At 41.6% G+C, this 13,526-nt stretch overlaps 1 protein-coding gene across 1 annotated transcript in view; it reads right to left on the reverse strand.

Annotated features, from left to right (window-relative positions):
• The window catches only part of EXOC4 (exocyst complex component 4), a 404,410-nt gene that overhangs the window by 347,997 nt on the left and 42,887 nt on the right, over positions 1 to 13,526 (reverse strand). Inside the window, exons 4-5 of the mRNA XM_075024592.1 lie at positions 10,158 to 10,342; positions 7,860 to 7,969 (exon numbers count right to left, since the gene is read on the reverse strand). Of these exons, the coding sequence (XP_074880693.1) occupies positions 7,860 to 7,969; positions 10,158 to 10,342 (295 nt within the window). The remainder of the gene's footprint in view (positions 1 to 7,859; positions 7,970 to 10,157; positions 10,343 to 13,526) is intronic.

Genomic DNA, 13,526 nt, shown 5'->3' on the forward strand with positions numbered 1-13,526 from the left:
CGGCTCCCTGGTTTGACGATGCCCTATAAAAATGTCTGTTCCAATTGATGATACCCTCATTTGTACAGTTCTGCCATTTCACAAGAAAGAAACCTGCTGCAGGAGGCATTTTAATAGCTCCAGTCTGATCCCCAGAAAAGCCAATGTTGATAACTCATTTAAGCAAAGCAGCTAAAGAAAAGGCTCTTGGGTCTTGTTTTTCATTCCAATGAATGGTCAAAATTTGCTGCTACTCATTACAGAAGATTTCATTAGCTGTGTGCTTTTATGGGCAACTACTAAAATTTAATGTACTATTTTCCATGATTTACGTCCTTTCTGAGTATACCCTTTCTGCCTTCAATCCTCCTAGAGAAAAGGACGTAAGTTCATAGTGCCCCAAAGGCATAATTTAAGATTTGAAGAAACGTCACCCGCTAATTTCTGGTGCTGAATCTTTGTTCTGACCCATGAATGGAGACAACGAGCAACAAATGGACAGTTACTTTAGAAATGGGTCCTTTAGAAAATTTGGTCATTTTCTTCTCTGCCTTGGTAAAGCCCAGAAGAAAATGGGTCTCAGAGATCAATAACCTCAAGGCCTCAAAGCAAATCTCCTCTTTCTAAAAGTGTTGTTCACAGTTTCACCTACAGTTTTAAGGACATTAGTCTTTCAAAAACAGAGGCATTTTAATATGACAAGGCCACTCTTTCAAATCCCTGTAACAACACTTCATTCTGAGAAAACTGTACAAAGCAACTCTGTAAGACATGGGCAAAATCCCCATAATACACGCAAGCATTATATGTTGATGAGAAGCTCAACATGACCTGGCAATGTACATTTGCAGCCCAGAAAGCTAACCATATCCTGGGCTGCATCAAAAGCAGCGTGACCAGCAGGTCGAGGGAGGGGATTCTGCCCCTCTGCTCCGCTCTGGTGAAACCCCACCTGCAGTACTGCCTTCAGCTCTGGGGTCCTCAGCATGGGAGAGACATGGACCTGTTGGAGCAGGTCCAGAGGAGGGCTGGAGCACCTCTCCTGTGAGGCTGAGAGAGTTGGGGTTGTTCAGCCTGGAGAAGAGAAGGCTCCAGGCAGACCTTCTAGCAGCCTGCCAGTACCTAAAGGGGGCCTGTAAGAAAGCTGGAGAGAGACTTTTACAAGGGCACGTAGTGATAGGACAAGGGGTAATGGCTTTAAACTAAAGGAGGGTAGATTTAGATTAAATGTAAGGAAGAAGTTCTTCACTTTGAGGGTGGGGAGGCACTGGCACAGGTTGCCCAGAGAGGTTGTGGATGCCCTATCCTTGGAAGTGTTCGAGGTCAGGTTGGATGGAACCTTGAGCAACCTGGTGTAGTGGAAGGTGTCCCTGCCCGTGGCAGGGGGGTGTGAGAGACGGGACACCGTTAACGCCTCAAACACCCATCGTGACTGACAGGGACCGGGGCCTGGCTCCCTTGCAAGGTCCAGCAAAAAGGCAAGTTCAGCATAGCAGCCCCACGTGACAGGGGACACCAGAGGTGTGTCGGAGGACGCGTAGTCCCATGCCCTGATGAACCCCATGGGTCACCCAGAGCTTATTTGGGGAGGGGGCTCACGACCACTCCCCGTAACGGCGCCTGCGCAGAAGATTAAGAGTTATGTTAGTCCTTACGGGCAGCACCCAGAAGACCAAGAGGGGGAGTGATTGATGTGAAAAAAGGTGGGAACTGGGCTATAAAAGGTGCAGACACAAAGAAGCCATGTGCGCGCCCTCTGGGAGTGGACCTCTAGACTGGTTGGACCAACGCTGGACCCAGGACCAGTGAAATCTTTGTATTTTCTCTTTTCTTTCTCTCCTTCTCTCTTTCTCTCTTTCCATAATCCCTATACCTCATCCCTTTAGACATAAACCACTGACCAAGTCTGGGACTAGGAGTGGATCCAGCCGCCCCTGGGCTCCTCTCTGAGAAGGAGTCCAGAAAGCAAGGGGGTCTGCTCTGAACCTCATGACTCAACAGGAGGGCTCTCCTTATTGTCTTACCGATGGTTACCATGGTTCCCTGACATAGTTTCATGCCCATTCTTGTTGTAAGAAACCACACCACCTACTGTTAACGCCTTCCAAGTTCAGGCTGCTTCTGCCAAAAATAAAAAGTTTCACTGATCGTTTCATGTCGTTGCACCTTCATTTAGCCCAAGGGAATTCCGAATTCACCACGACCCCTCCCTGGTCTGTCCAGCCCAGGTCGTGACAAGGGTTTGGAACTAGATGATCTTTAAGATCCCTTCTAACCCAAACCATTCGATAAGACATGATAAGCATGAAAACTGAGTCTCCAAATAAGAAAATAAGCGCACGGTAGTCAAATATCTTACGCTGGGACCACATATAAGAACAACCAATAAAATTATACAGGAAGAGTGACTAAGCACTACCCTTTTGGCTGTCATCACAAGGATCTAAAATTTTCTTCATTTTCCCTTCCCCAAACACACACACAGGTTGCACACATCAGTGCTAAGCATCAAGTCAAAACACGAACCATTAGCGAGGATCAGTGAGAGAAATCATGGTCCTGCAAAAACAGACACACAAAGAGTTACTTCATAGGCTTTAATGTTTACTGTGTAGTTGCAAACCCTTCTTAGACTGCGGGAACAGACTTCCTCTAAAACATCCTAAGCACAAAAATTTACCCTAAGAACAAACTCCACTTTTTGTGCAGCACTGCAATGATAGTGGACAGAATCAGACTCACAGCTGGATTCCCACCACCTTCTCATCGAGCCCTCAGCTGGATTTGTGCAAATGCAAAACAGCTAAAACGGGAAAACTCTGGTTCAGTGAGGAGATCATTTAATTTTTACTACAATTGATAGAGAAAAATCACCCAGCTGGTGTCAGATCCTCAGGTGAGGTTAATTGGGGGGGGGTGGTGCGGGATCTTTTATGTATTTGTTGAGTATGTTTGAAGTGGAAGCAACCATGACAGCAGACAAAGAATACCACAATGGCATTTTTAGAGCCACCTTTAAAATTGGACCCTAAAGGTCTGGCTCCTGCAGGTGTTTTGCAGGGCCAAATTCACAGGTCTCCATATGTTTTCACCTATGCAGAAGTACTTGCTTTCTTGAAGAAACAAGAGCCAGAAGCAGTAGCTAGACTCGACCTTAGAAACCACCAAACTGCTTGGATCTAGAAGTTAATTTTTTCTCTTAGAGCTGAGAAGTATGCAACAATGAAGTATATTATCTGTTCAGCATAAAATTTACATATGCCATCAATAACAACGTTAATTGTCACCACCTCAGCTCATCTTTGTCAGATTTCTAAAAAGTATTCTCAGGAATTTTTCAGGAAAGGGCACTCTTGGGTTTGCTCTGTACTGGGTGAGCACATTTTATAGTTCCAGGAAGAGCCTGGCAAAGCAGGAACCTTCATAAATACACTTCAGAGTACAGAAGGTTCAAGCAGAGAAATATAATTTAAAAGTGAATTTATTTCTCTGAACTGGCATGAAGGGAAAATGTTACTGGTGAACTGCCGTATCTACAATCCTCAGATGAACGTTACTGAAGGTTCTGTTTATTTTAAGTACAGCAGGAACAGCTTTAATTTCCTTATAAAGATTCTACAGGACAAGGTAACATCTCCTTTGGGAAGTGAATGCAGAAAGGACTCAAAATTTTGGCATCTTTACTGAGATGGGTTGAATGAGTCAGTGCTTCATAATGACATGCATTAATATGCATGGCCACTTTGTTTCATCAATAAAAAGCCAAATAGCTTAAATGACTAAAGGCAGAAACAGCTTTTGTTACGCATACACATAAGTTTTAAATTCTCTGGTAGCTCCGCAGTCCTGGAAAAGGCTACTTTTAAATAAAATTATATGGAAAAAATATACATAAGTACATTGTGCACTTGAAGCAAAACCATATGCATACTTTATGCTGATCAAATGTTTTCTATTATAATCTACATCTTTCCCAGTCTGAGGGACACTTGCCCAGCACTTCACTGAATGATACAGAGTGTAACGAGAAACCAGGTAAGAGATTTTCTGGTGTGTTGGGCATGAAGAGCAAGAACAGATCTGCAGAAATGAGAATTTTTAAGGCATATTCTCAACTGACCTATACTGATTTACTAGAGTTGAGGATGAAGCCATCAGAGCCTTTGTTTTCAGGCATTTGAAGTGAAAGGAGCAATGCAATTTTATGTTCACAAACAACCTAGTTCCTAGAGACCACTGCTGTGGTTCTTACCTGTTGCTTGTACCCTAGAACCTTCATTCAAATATGGTATGAAATAACTGTTTATCAGGGCATGTTAGGAGAACTGATTTTAAACACCAGCAGCATTGCACCAAGCAAATAAAATTACAACTTACTGATTTTTAGAAGTCTCAAATGAGTCACAAAATACTTATCTAGCTATGCTTTAGAAATGCTAGTATCACTTCTTGTTCTGCTATCACAAGTGATTAATAGCACACCTTTTTCTCTTCTTACACATGTAAACATTGCCTGGTATACTGGGATGGGGTGGGGCAGGGTGGGGAAATAACCTAATAACCTTTTTTATTTGAAAACATAAGACTCACTACTTGTATAAGAAGAAATGTGTGAATGGCCCAGGTAAGGAAAACCCAAACATCCCTATTCTAACTGCAGCTAATGCATTAAATAGGGATCCCATATCCTATTCTAAGTAAAAGATGGTGGAAAAGAGTCTTGGCCTCATCTCTGCCAAAAAATGAAATCAAACTAAGTCTCTTGCACTTCGTTCCTTCCTTATAGGAGGGGCATCATTCACATGTTGGTTTAACTTTCAATCTTAACACACATCACTCATGCTTTGCAGAAGGTATCTTAGGGAAGTTTACAAACATCCCTGCCAGATGGATAACCCAGACTTAATTCATTTTGGAGAAGTTTTATAAAAATCTGGAATTTAGATTTGGTTCCAACTGCAGCAAGATAAGCAGTTATGTTACTTCAAAACTGAAGTTGGTTCTTTTTGGTTCTGCTCCTCAGAAGACTTCTGTAAACAACTGTGAGTCTACATACAGCATGACACTGTTGATTTCCATACAACCTTGTTATCATACAAAGTGGTAATCGTGGTGGGCAAGACTGTCATGGACGATCACAGTCAGTTCCGTACAAGAACTATATACTGAAAATCGATATATAGGTTTAGTATCATAAGTGACCTGGATGATGGGATCAAGTGTACCCTGATGAAGTTTACTGATGATACCAAACTCAGGGGGGAAGTGGACACTTGAGAGCCACCCTGCAGAAAGACCTGGACAGGCTGGACAAGTGGGCTAACAAGAACCTTATGAAGCTCAACAAAGACAAATATAAGGTCTTGCACCTGGGAAAACATGATCCAGGAGTGCAGCACAGGCTGGGATCTACCCGGCTGGGCAGCAGCTCTGTGGAAAAGACCTCGGGATCCCGGTGGACAAGCAGTTCAGTATGAGTGAACAGTGTGCTGCTGCGGCAAAGCAAGCCAACAGGATGCTGGGTTGCACCAACAAGGGCATCACCAGCAGAGATAAAGAAGTCATCATCCCACTCTACTCAGCGCTTGTCAGGCCACACCTGGAACACTGTGTTCAGTTTTCATCCCTGCTATACAAAGCAGCTGTGGACAGGCTGGACAGGGTCCAGAGAAGGGCCACAAAGATGACCCAAGGACTGGGAAGCCTGCCCTATGAGGAAAGGCTGAGAGAACTGGCTTTGTTCAGCCTTGAGAAAAGAAGGCTTAGGGGAGACCTTATCACCATGTTCCAGTACTTACAGAGTGGCTACAAAGAAGACGGAGACTCCCTTTTTACAAAGAGTCACGTGGAAAAGACGAGGGGTAATGGGTACAAGTTACTCCTGGGGAGATTCTAATTGGACACAAAAGGAAAATTTTTCAAAATGAGAACAATCAGCCATTGGAATAATCTCCCCAGGGAAGCGGTGGATTCCCCAACATTGGACACTGAAAATTCGGCTGGACAGGGTGCTAGGCCATCTTGTTTAGACCGTGCTTTTGCCAAGTAAGGTTGGACCAAATGATCCTTGAGGTCCCTTCCAACCTGGTATTCTATGATTCTATGAAAATCTTCAACTGGACTCTGCTGAAGCAGAAGGGCAGTACATAAATGGGAACACTAGGGTCAGTGCTCATGAAGCCCTGGGCTCTGAAAAAGAAGTATGCCTTGGGACTTTCCTTTACAGACAAAATTGCAGTAGCCCAGCATAAATACTAAAAATGCATTTACCTTTACAAACAGGTTTACACTGGCTACAGCTAAGAAAAAAAACTTCTTGGTCAGCTTTGGATAATAACAAACCTCTTACCAATCTCAGCAGATGTGATGACAATTGGCTAGGATCTGTAAGTCTTCAAAGGTGACAAGTGTCAACAAAATTATTTTCAGAGCATATTTAAGGTTCATATCACACTAGCAATAACAAAAAAAACCACACAACTACGGAAGACACTAAAGATACTGAAAGAAGGATAGGATTTGTATTCTTCAATAGGTGCATCTCCTGCTGTCTATTCCGCATCATAAGGCATGATGGGAGATCCCTATCACCTACATAACTTCAGACTTTTCTTTTTTTTCTTACTATACAGAGAACTATTATTTTAGGTGGAGACAGTATACAACTAACACACTGAAAAAGAAGTAGGTTAACATTTACAGTGGTGAGACTGGGATTCAGATTTTTGTGGTTTATTTCCTCAGCTCCCCAAAATCACGTGATCTTTAGCAAGAAACTGAACTTCTCACTGATCACAGGGACAGAACCGGAATTCTTAAGTTTTTTTCCTCAGAATTTTCATACCGTTCTTCTCTTCCAGGTTTCCACGACCAAGCTGCAGTTTCCAGCTCTGAAAGTTTGCATTGGCACGTCACAAGTGACTCCTCACAAACCTCCACTATGTAGAAATATAGCCTCAGGCTGTAAGAGACTAGCCAACCCTACAGGAGCAGGGCTAAATAACAAAAACCCCTACAAGACTGAAAGATAAGAATGATCAAAGGAAAGAGTCTAGGAGACAAGCATGACAAGAAAAAACAGAAACAAGCCGACAAAAGAATTAATAAGGATGAGAAGGAAAGATTCTCTGCATTGAGGAATACTGAAACAGTCAATTTTTGAAAGGAAGTGGGGGAAGAGATGTAGGTCACTTCTGTATTATTCATTTTATTCATTTGTTAAACAAGGACAACCCCACTTATTAATCTACTGAAACAATACAAGGATTAATTCCCCATCTGTGCAATACTGTCAAAGCCTCATACAAAAGCACCAATGAAACTGAGTGTTTTGCTCAGTGTTTGTTGTAGTAACAGGTATACAAGGATCACCACCAGATTATTCCTGTGTATAGATAGACCTTTAGTCAAAGTTACAAAGTTCCCACAAGGAAAAGCTTTGACCTTTTGGCTCCCACACAGCAAAAAACACTCCTGCAATAACTACACATACCTGCCTGCCTACATTAAATTACATAGAAGAGACCTCTACGCAAACTGGACTGCAAATCTCTCTTCTGCTCAAGATATCAAGAACATGATCAAGATCTTAAGAGGCACAGAAAACTAAGTGTATTTAATTGAAGTTGATGGGCAGGGAGAGAGGGGAAGGACGATTTGCCAAAAGAAGAGTGCAGATATGGCCAAGTCCTGACGCTGGACATACGACTCACTCATTTCATGACACTGCACAAATCACTTCCTAACTTTTTGTCTCAGGACCTCCCATCAGCAGCCAACCATGAAGAAGGGATGATATGCCTACTACTACTACTCTTGTAAAATCAGCTGAAGATCTACAAATTAATTCTGCAAGGAATGCATGTGACTTAAATACTCACTGCTGGAGCTTCCAGGAGTACTGAACTGGGAAGTTTCAAGGAACTTTCGAGGTGTAGATAAGTTAGTAACATCCATAAGAGGTACAGGAGAGGCATCTTTCACAAGTGAACTGTGTGAAAGGAGAGAATTAAAGCAAACAGTTTACTATTATTTACAAAATTAGTTCACAACAAATTATCCATTTATTTCTTAAATTCATAAGCCTAAGCAATAGATATACGTAACACAGAGTTTTGATACAAGAGGTTTACAAAACGTAACTTAAAGCAGAAGTCCACAGATGAATACGAGTGGATGTCTATATATACACACATTTGACTGAAAAGGGAAAAAACAAAAAAACCGCAATGATGAGGGAACGCTATCATGTCAAAGGCAAAATTTGGTATCCCGAGGCCTCTGTGAAATTAATAGCACTCTAGACTTGTCTGACTGGTCACAACACCACGATCAGGACACAGGCACATCGGAGCTTGCCATAGCGCGTGATTTATTTCCTGGCAGACATGTTCAACTCCAGCACAATTAACTACTGCTAACATGATGATAAATTAACATGGAATTCTTAAGATCTTTCTGGAAAACTACATATTGAGGAGAAGAGATGCTCCCATTTCCATGGCTGCTGTCAACTACTTAATCATTCAAGCTTTTCTAGTTCCCACTAGAAACCTCCACTCTTTTTCCTCCCCTTCAAATTCCTGTTCTGTGCACACCTACATGCATCCCTCTCCAAATGAACCTCCTCAGAAAGGAAAGACTTTCTGCTTGGTCATTTTCATAATAAATTCACATAGTATTATTATTTGCCAGAAATTTGTCATGCTGCCCCAGCTGCATAATGAAAGGCATGAAGCTGGACGTGGCAGGGGAACACAAGCAAAAAATCATTTTTTAAGAGAAAGAAGTGGAGAATGCTCCTATAATTGGGTTCAGTATGTTCCCTTAGAGATCAAAATACTTATAGAAACCTGCAAAGACAAAGGCTAAGCTTACTATCCTGCATAAGAACCACCTATACTCCCTATACACCTACAATACCATACTTACAGGGATTAGCTATGCATACCAGCTTAGCAGCGTTAGACAGAATACGCTTAAAACCAATACAAGAAATAATTATAAACTTTATTGCATCCTGGTCAACAGCCAGTCTAGGGCAACATTCTAAAACAAAGCAACAAGACTGTCTGTGATGCAAGAGTTCATGTTACCAAATATCAATGATGTGCAACAGGGAATGTGAAAAAAAGATAGAAAAGAAGAAAAAGGATACCTGTAGCAGTTGTACAAAACTGCAGTTAATTAGCAGTTGCACAGTCTGGGTACACCAAAGCTTTGTGTCTGTTTTTAATTAACAAGATGAGTAAGGAAGAGACTGATGACTTGCTAGCAACCCTCCTTCCTAGAAATTTCAACTTCAATCAATCCTTTATTTCACAAATTCATTTAATGTAACTTACTATCTCTCCTCCTATTTTTGGTAAGCATTTTTTATTCCTTCTCATAATAGAATACCAATTTATCTTTTCTCTACATCTTTATCATATGCTGGCTCCCTTTTTGCTCCCAGCCCCTGTTTATGACCTCTCCTACTCTACAAAAGTTATCTTCCAACACTGTGCCTCTTTTCTAGCCACTATCTTTCTTCCTTCCCTCCCAACAACTCTATTGCCCTGAAACTTCAAATTTGCAAAATTAGGAAAAAATAGCCAGGCACCTACACTTAAGCTGAGTTTCCACTGATCTGAGGCACCAACCAGGTAAGACGTTTCAACATTTTTAAAACACCATAGAAACACAACGAGAGCCATGACACTCCTCAGGCACTTCATAAGGTTACTAGCCAGAGGGCGCAATATTGGTTAGCTGGAAGTCTTTTAATCCTTGGACATTTGCTAGAAAAGATGACCAGTCTTTCCCTGTGTTCTTCCCTTTGCCTGACCTGAGCCTCATGATCATGACATTTGTAGGAAAGGTATATGCATCAGACAAGGAAAAGAATGCTAAAAGGAACTGACCTCATCATTATTCTGTGGGAAGCGGCACAAAACCAACAGAATCACTAAGCAAAAGTGAAAGAACGAGAACAGACTGTTCACAGGCTTCAAGGTGCATCAACATATTTGGAGTTTTTCTGCTCTCCACAGCCATGAACCTGAGAAATTTGCTTGCCAAAAATGAAAGGTTGAGGTCTAAGTCGATGGCAGTCTCCCAAGAAAGTTTCTCCTTATGAAAGGGAGAATACAGTCCTCTTCCACCCAGACCTGTTGCCCTCAGCGTCACACCAAACCCACCTTATTCTCCCTTTCTCCTTGTTGCGTTGTCCTACTCGGTTAGTTGATTTGATGTAAAGATGACGGTGTAATTCATCTATCAGGACTAAGTGCATGTTCATCTTCTTACTGTGGAGCTCCAGTCTCAGATCACTCAATCCCTCCACCTGAAGAAGGGGACCCTCCAAGGAGTCTACCGCTGACACCTGGAAGGAGAACACATGTGACAACTTTTAAAGGTCAATTCATTTATCTCTCAGGACTTTTCTCTTTGATTTGGGGAGCGTCTGAATACCATGATGATTCTATCCATACACTTTTAAAGCAGAAAACATTTAAGTAGTATTTCTTTATTTCTATTCCTAAAAGAAAATTCAACATATAAAAAGGGTCTAATATGCAAACAACTCAGATTTAATGAGCGGTCATCAAATATTTTGAGCATATGTATAAAACAAGTTAGTTAAAACACAGCCTGTTAAATAAAAATCAAAGCACAGTTTATCACAAAATAAGAGGATTATCAAGTAGAAAAGTGTTAGAAAAAGATACTGACAATGATGTTTGATTGTCTTCATTCTTTTCATTACAGAAACACCAACAAAACATTATTCCCAATTCTACAAATGGGGAGAAAATGGCTTAAACTTTATTTGCTTAAAGTGATGTCATGACATAGCTGAAAAAGCTTAGAAGGCCTCATGTTCTAGTCTACATAGCTGCTATGTCATGTAACTACACAATTTAAATAAACACAGCCATCAGCTTAATGAAAACTATTGCTAGTTCAAAGGTACTTTTGAACTCTAAAGAGTGTGGGGTCTTTTTAATGCTCAATTATTAAGGCTCAAATTAAGCAAAATAACTTTATACAAGCAACAGAGTAACAGACAAGGATCTTGACATACAGCAATGTAAACAGGCCATAGATAACATTTCTCTACTGATGCACTTCAACAGTGACCAGCTGACCTCCAGTGGGCACTAGACTAAGGAATCTAATTTACATTTGTATCCTAAAAGCAAACGTGGACAAAAGCCACCAGGAATGACAAATCAGTGCACAAAAGCAACACTGTCAAATTGCATCTCTCCCAGATTATTTGTTTTTCAGAGCACTTCCACAGTTACAAAAAAAAAAAGTCATACCTCTGCAGTTTCCAAAATCTCAGTGCTGATTTTGTAAGAAACTACAAATAACAATGTTCTGCATACAGAGATTTAAAATTAACAAAAAAAAAAAAATCATTCCCTAATAACTGAAGATACTATTAGTGAAATAAGACATTTGCTTGCACTTCAGGATTTAAGTTTATAGCAAAACCTGTCAGGTAAACATTAAAAATGAAAAGCAAGGACATACAGTAAGTAGACAGCCAAACTAAGGGCTGGTCCCTTAATACCAGTAAATATTAATTATACTGAAAGAACATCTATCAACACTGTATTACACTGCTTGCCTCCAAGTCAAGATTGACCCTGAAATAGCTTTGGGGCAGTTAGGCTTTTTAAATTAAGAGCAGTTTCTAAGAAGAAGATGCACTTTTTCCTGACTCCTGAAAAATTTTGCCAAGAAATCCCTAACTATGAAATTCTCTTGTCTGCATGGATGCTGAGAGCATGGACTTGCTGCCAGTCTTCAGGCTAGAGCTCAGTCTTCAGAAAGAATTTGTGTCGCAGTATTAATCACAGAGGACTGAACGGGCCCCTCCTAAGCCCACCAACGCTGCAACTTCAACAGCATTTACGGGTTTCCTAGCACTTGACACAAAAAGCACTATCCATCCTCTTTCTTCCCAGTATCTATTTCTGAACAGTAATGCAAGTTTGGCCATAACACATCAGAAAACCACACCACAGATGAAGCAAAAAAACCTGAATTTGCTTCTTCCCAAAAAGCTGACATGCCACTGTAAATACAAATAGAGAAGGCTCAACAGGCATGCAGACACAGCTTAGAAACCTTTGGCAGAAGTGTAAGTGCTAATTTTTATCTTCTTCCTTTGGCAGGTAGAGATGCACCCCAAATTTCTCAATTCCAAAGGTGCTTTAACCCCCCCAGTCACTTCAGGGGAGTTAGAGTCATTCATCACTGCCCTGAAAGCTGTCAGCAATTTCACCAAAGCAAGAACAAGATCAGGAACAACATTTGTCAAACTGAGAAGCTGAGAGATGAAAATGCAGTGAGAGAAGAACTGAAAGCAAGCAGGAAAATGACATTAAAGAGGTTCCAAGACATCCAGGAAAAGTATTATCTGAAACACAAGCAGCAAAAATTCAAAGCTTTCTGCTCAGATCATTTGGCTCTATTTTTATCTTCCCAGTTCCTAAAGAGTTAGTTATTCTCAAAACTAATTAAGATCAATGTACAGCTTTCAAGCACATGTTCTAAGAAGCAAATGGAACATTCAATTGTTTATTGCACTTTAAAAAAAAAAAAAAAAAAACACCAAAAAACAGAACAAAACCAAAACCCCCATATTGTTATGTACTGAAATTTCTCCTTCTAGAAAAAGCTGTTTGTGTTTGTTGGGTTTTTTTATTTGGTGGGGTTTGTCAGGTGGGTTTTTTTAATGGCCTTTCTGACACTTCATATTTGCAGTCAGACAAGCTGGAAATTCTGTCCTTGATAAATGCCACTTTCACAGTGATTGAACTCTACAGGTGAATAACACAGGCGAGTTTCAGTGTTATGCACACTCAGAGCCCATTAACTTCAGGCAGCCCCACTCCAGTAAAACCTCACTTCCCATGAATTATCTAGACAGAGCGCAAGAGAAAGTCATAGAATTATAGAATGGTTTGGGTTGGAGGGGACCTTAAAGATCACCCAGTTCCAACCCCCCTGCCATGGGCAGGGACATCTTCCACTAGACCAGGTTGCTCCAAGCCCCGTCCAGCCTGGCCTCGAACACTGCCAGGGATTTGGCATCTACCACCACTCTGGGCAACCTGTTCCCGTGCCTCACCACCCTCACAGTGAAGAACTTCTTCCTTACATCTAATCTAAATCTGCCCTCTTTCAGTTTAAAGACATTAACCCTTGTCCTACCACTACCTGCCCTTGTCAAAAGTCCCTCCCCATCTTTCTTGCAGTCTTCCAGTACCTAAAGGGAGCCTACTAGAAGGTCTCCCAGAGCCTTCTCTTCTCCAGGCTGAACAACCCCAACTCTCTCAGCCTGTACTCACAGCAGAGGTCCTCCAGCCCTCTGATCATCTTCATGTCCCTCCTCTGGACTCGCTCCAACAGGTCCATGTCTCTCCTGTTCCGAGGACCCCAGAGCTGAAGGCAGTACTGCAGGGGGGTCTCACCAGAGCGGAGCAGAGGGGCAGAATCCCCTCCCTCGACCTGCTGGTCACGCTGCTTTTGATGCAGCCCAGGGTACGGGT

This window comes from Buteo buteo, chromosome 4 (assembly GCF_964188355.1).
Source record: "Buteo buteo chromosome 4, bButBut1.hap1.1, whole genome shotgun sequence".
Taxonomy (NCBI): domain Eukaryota; kingdom Metazoa; phylum Chordata; class Aves; order Accipitriformes; family Accipitridae; genus Buteo; species Buteo buteo.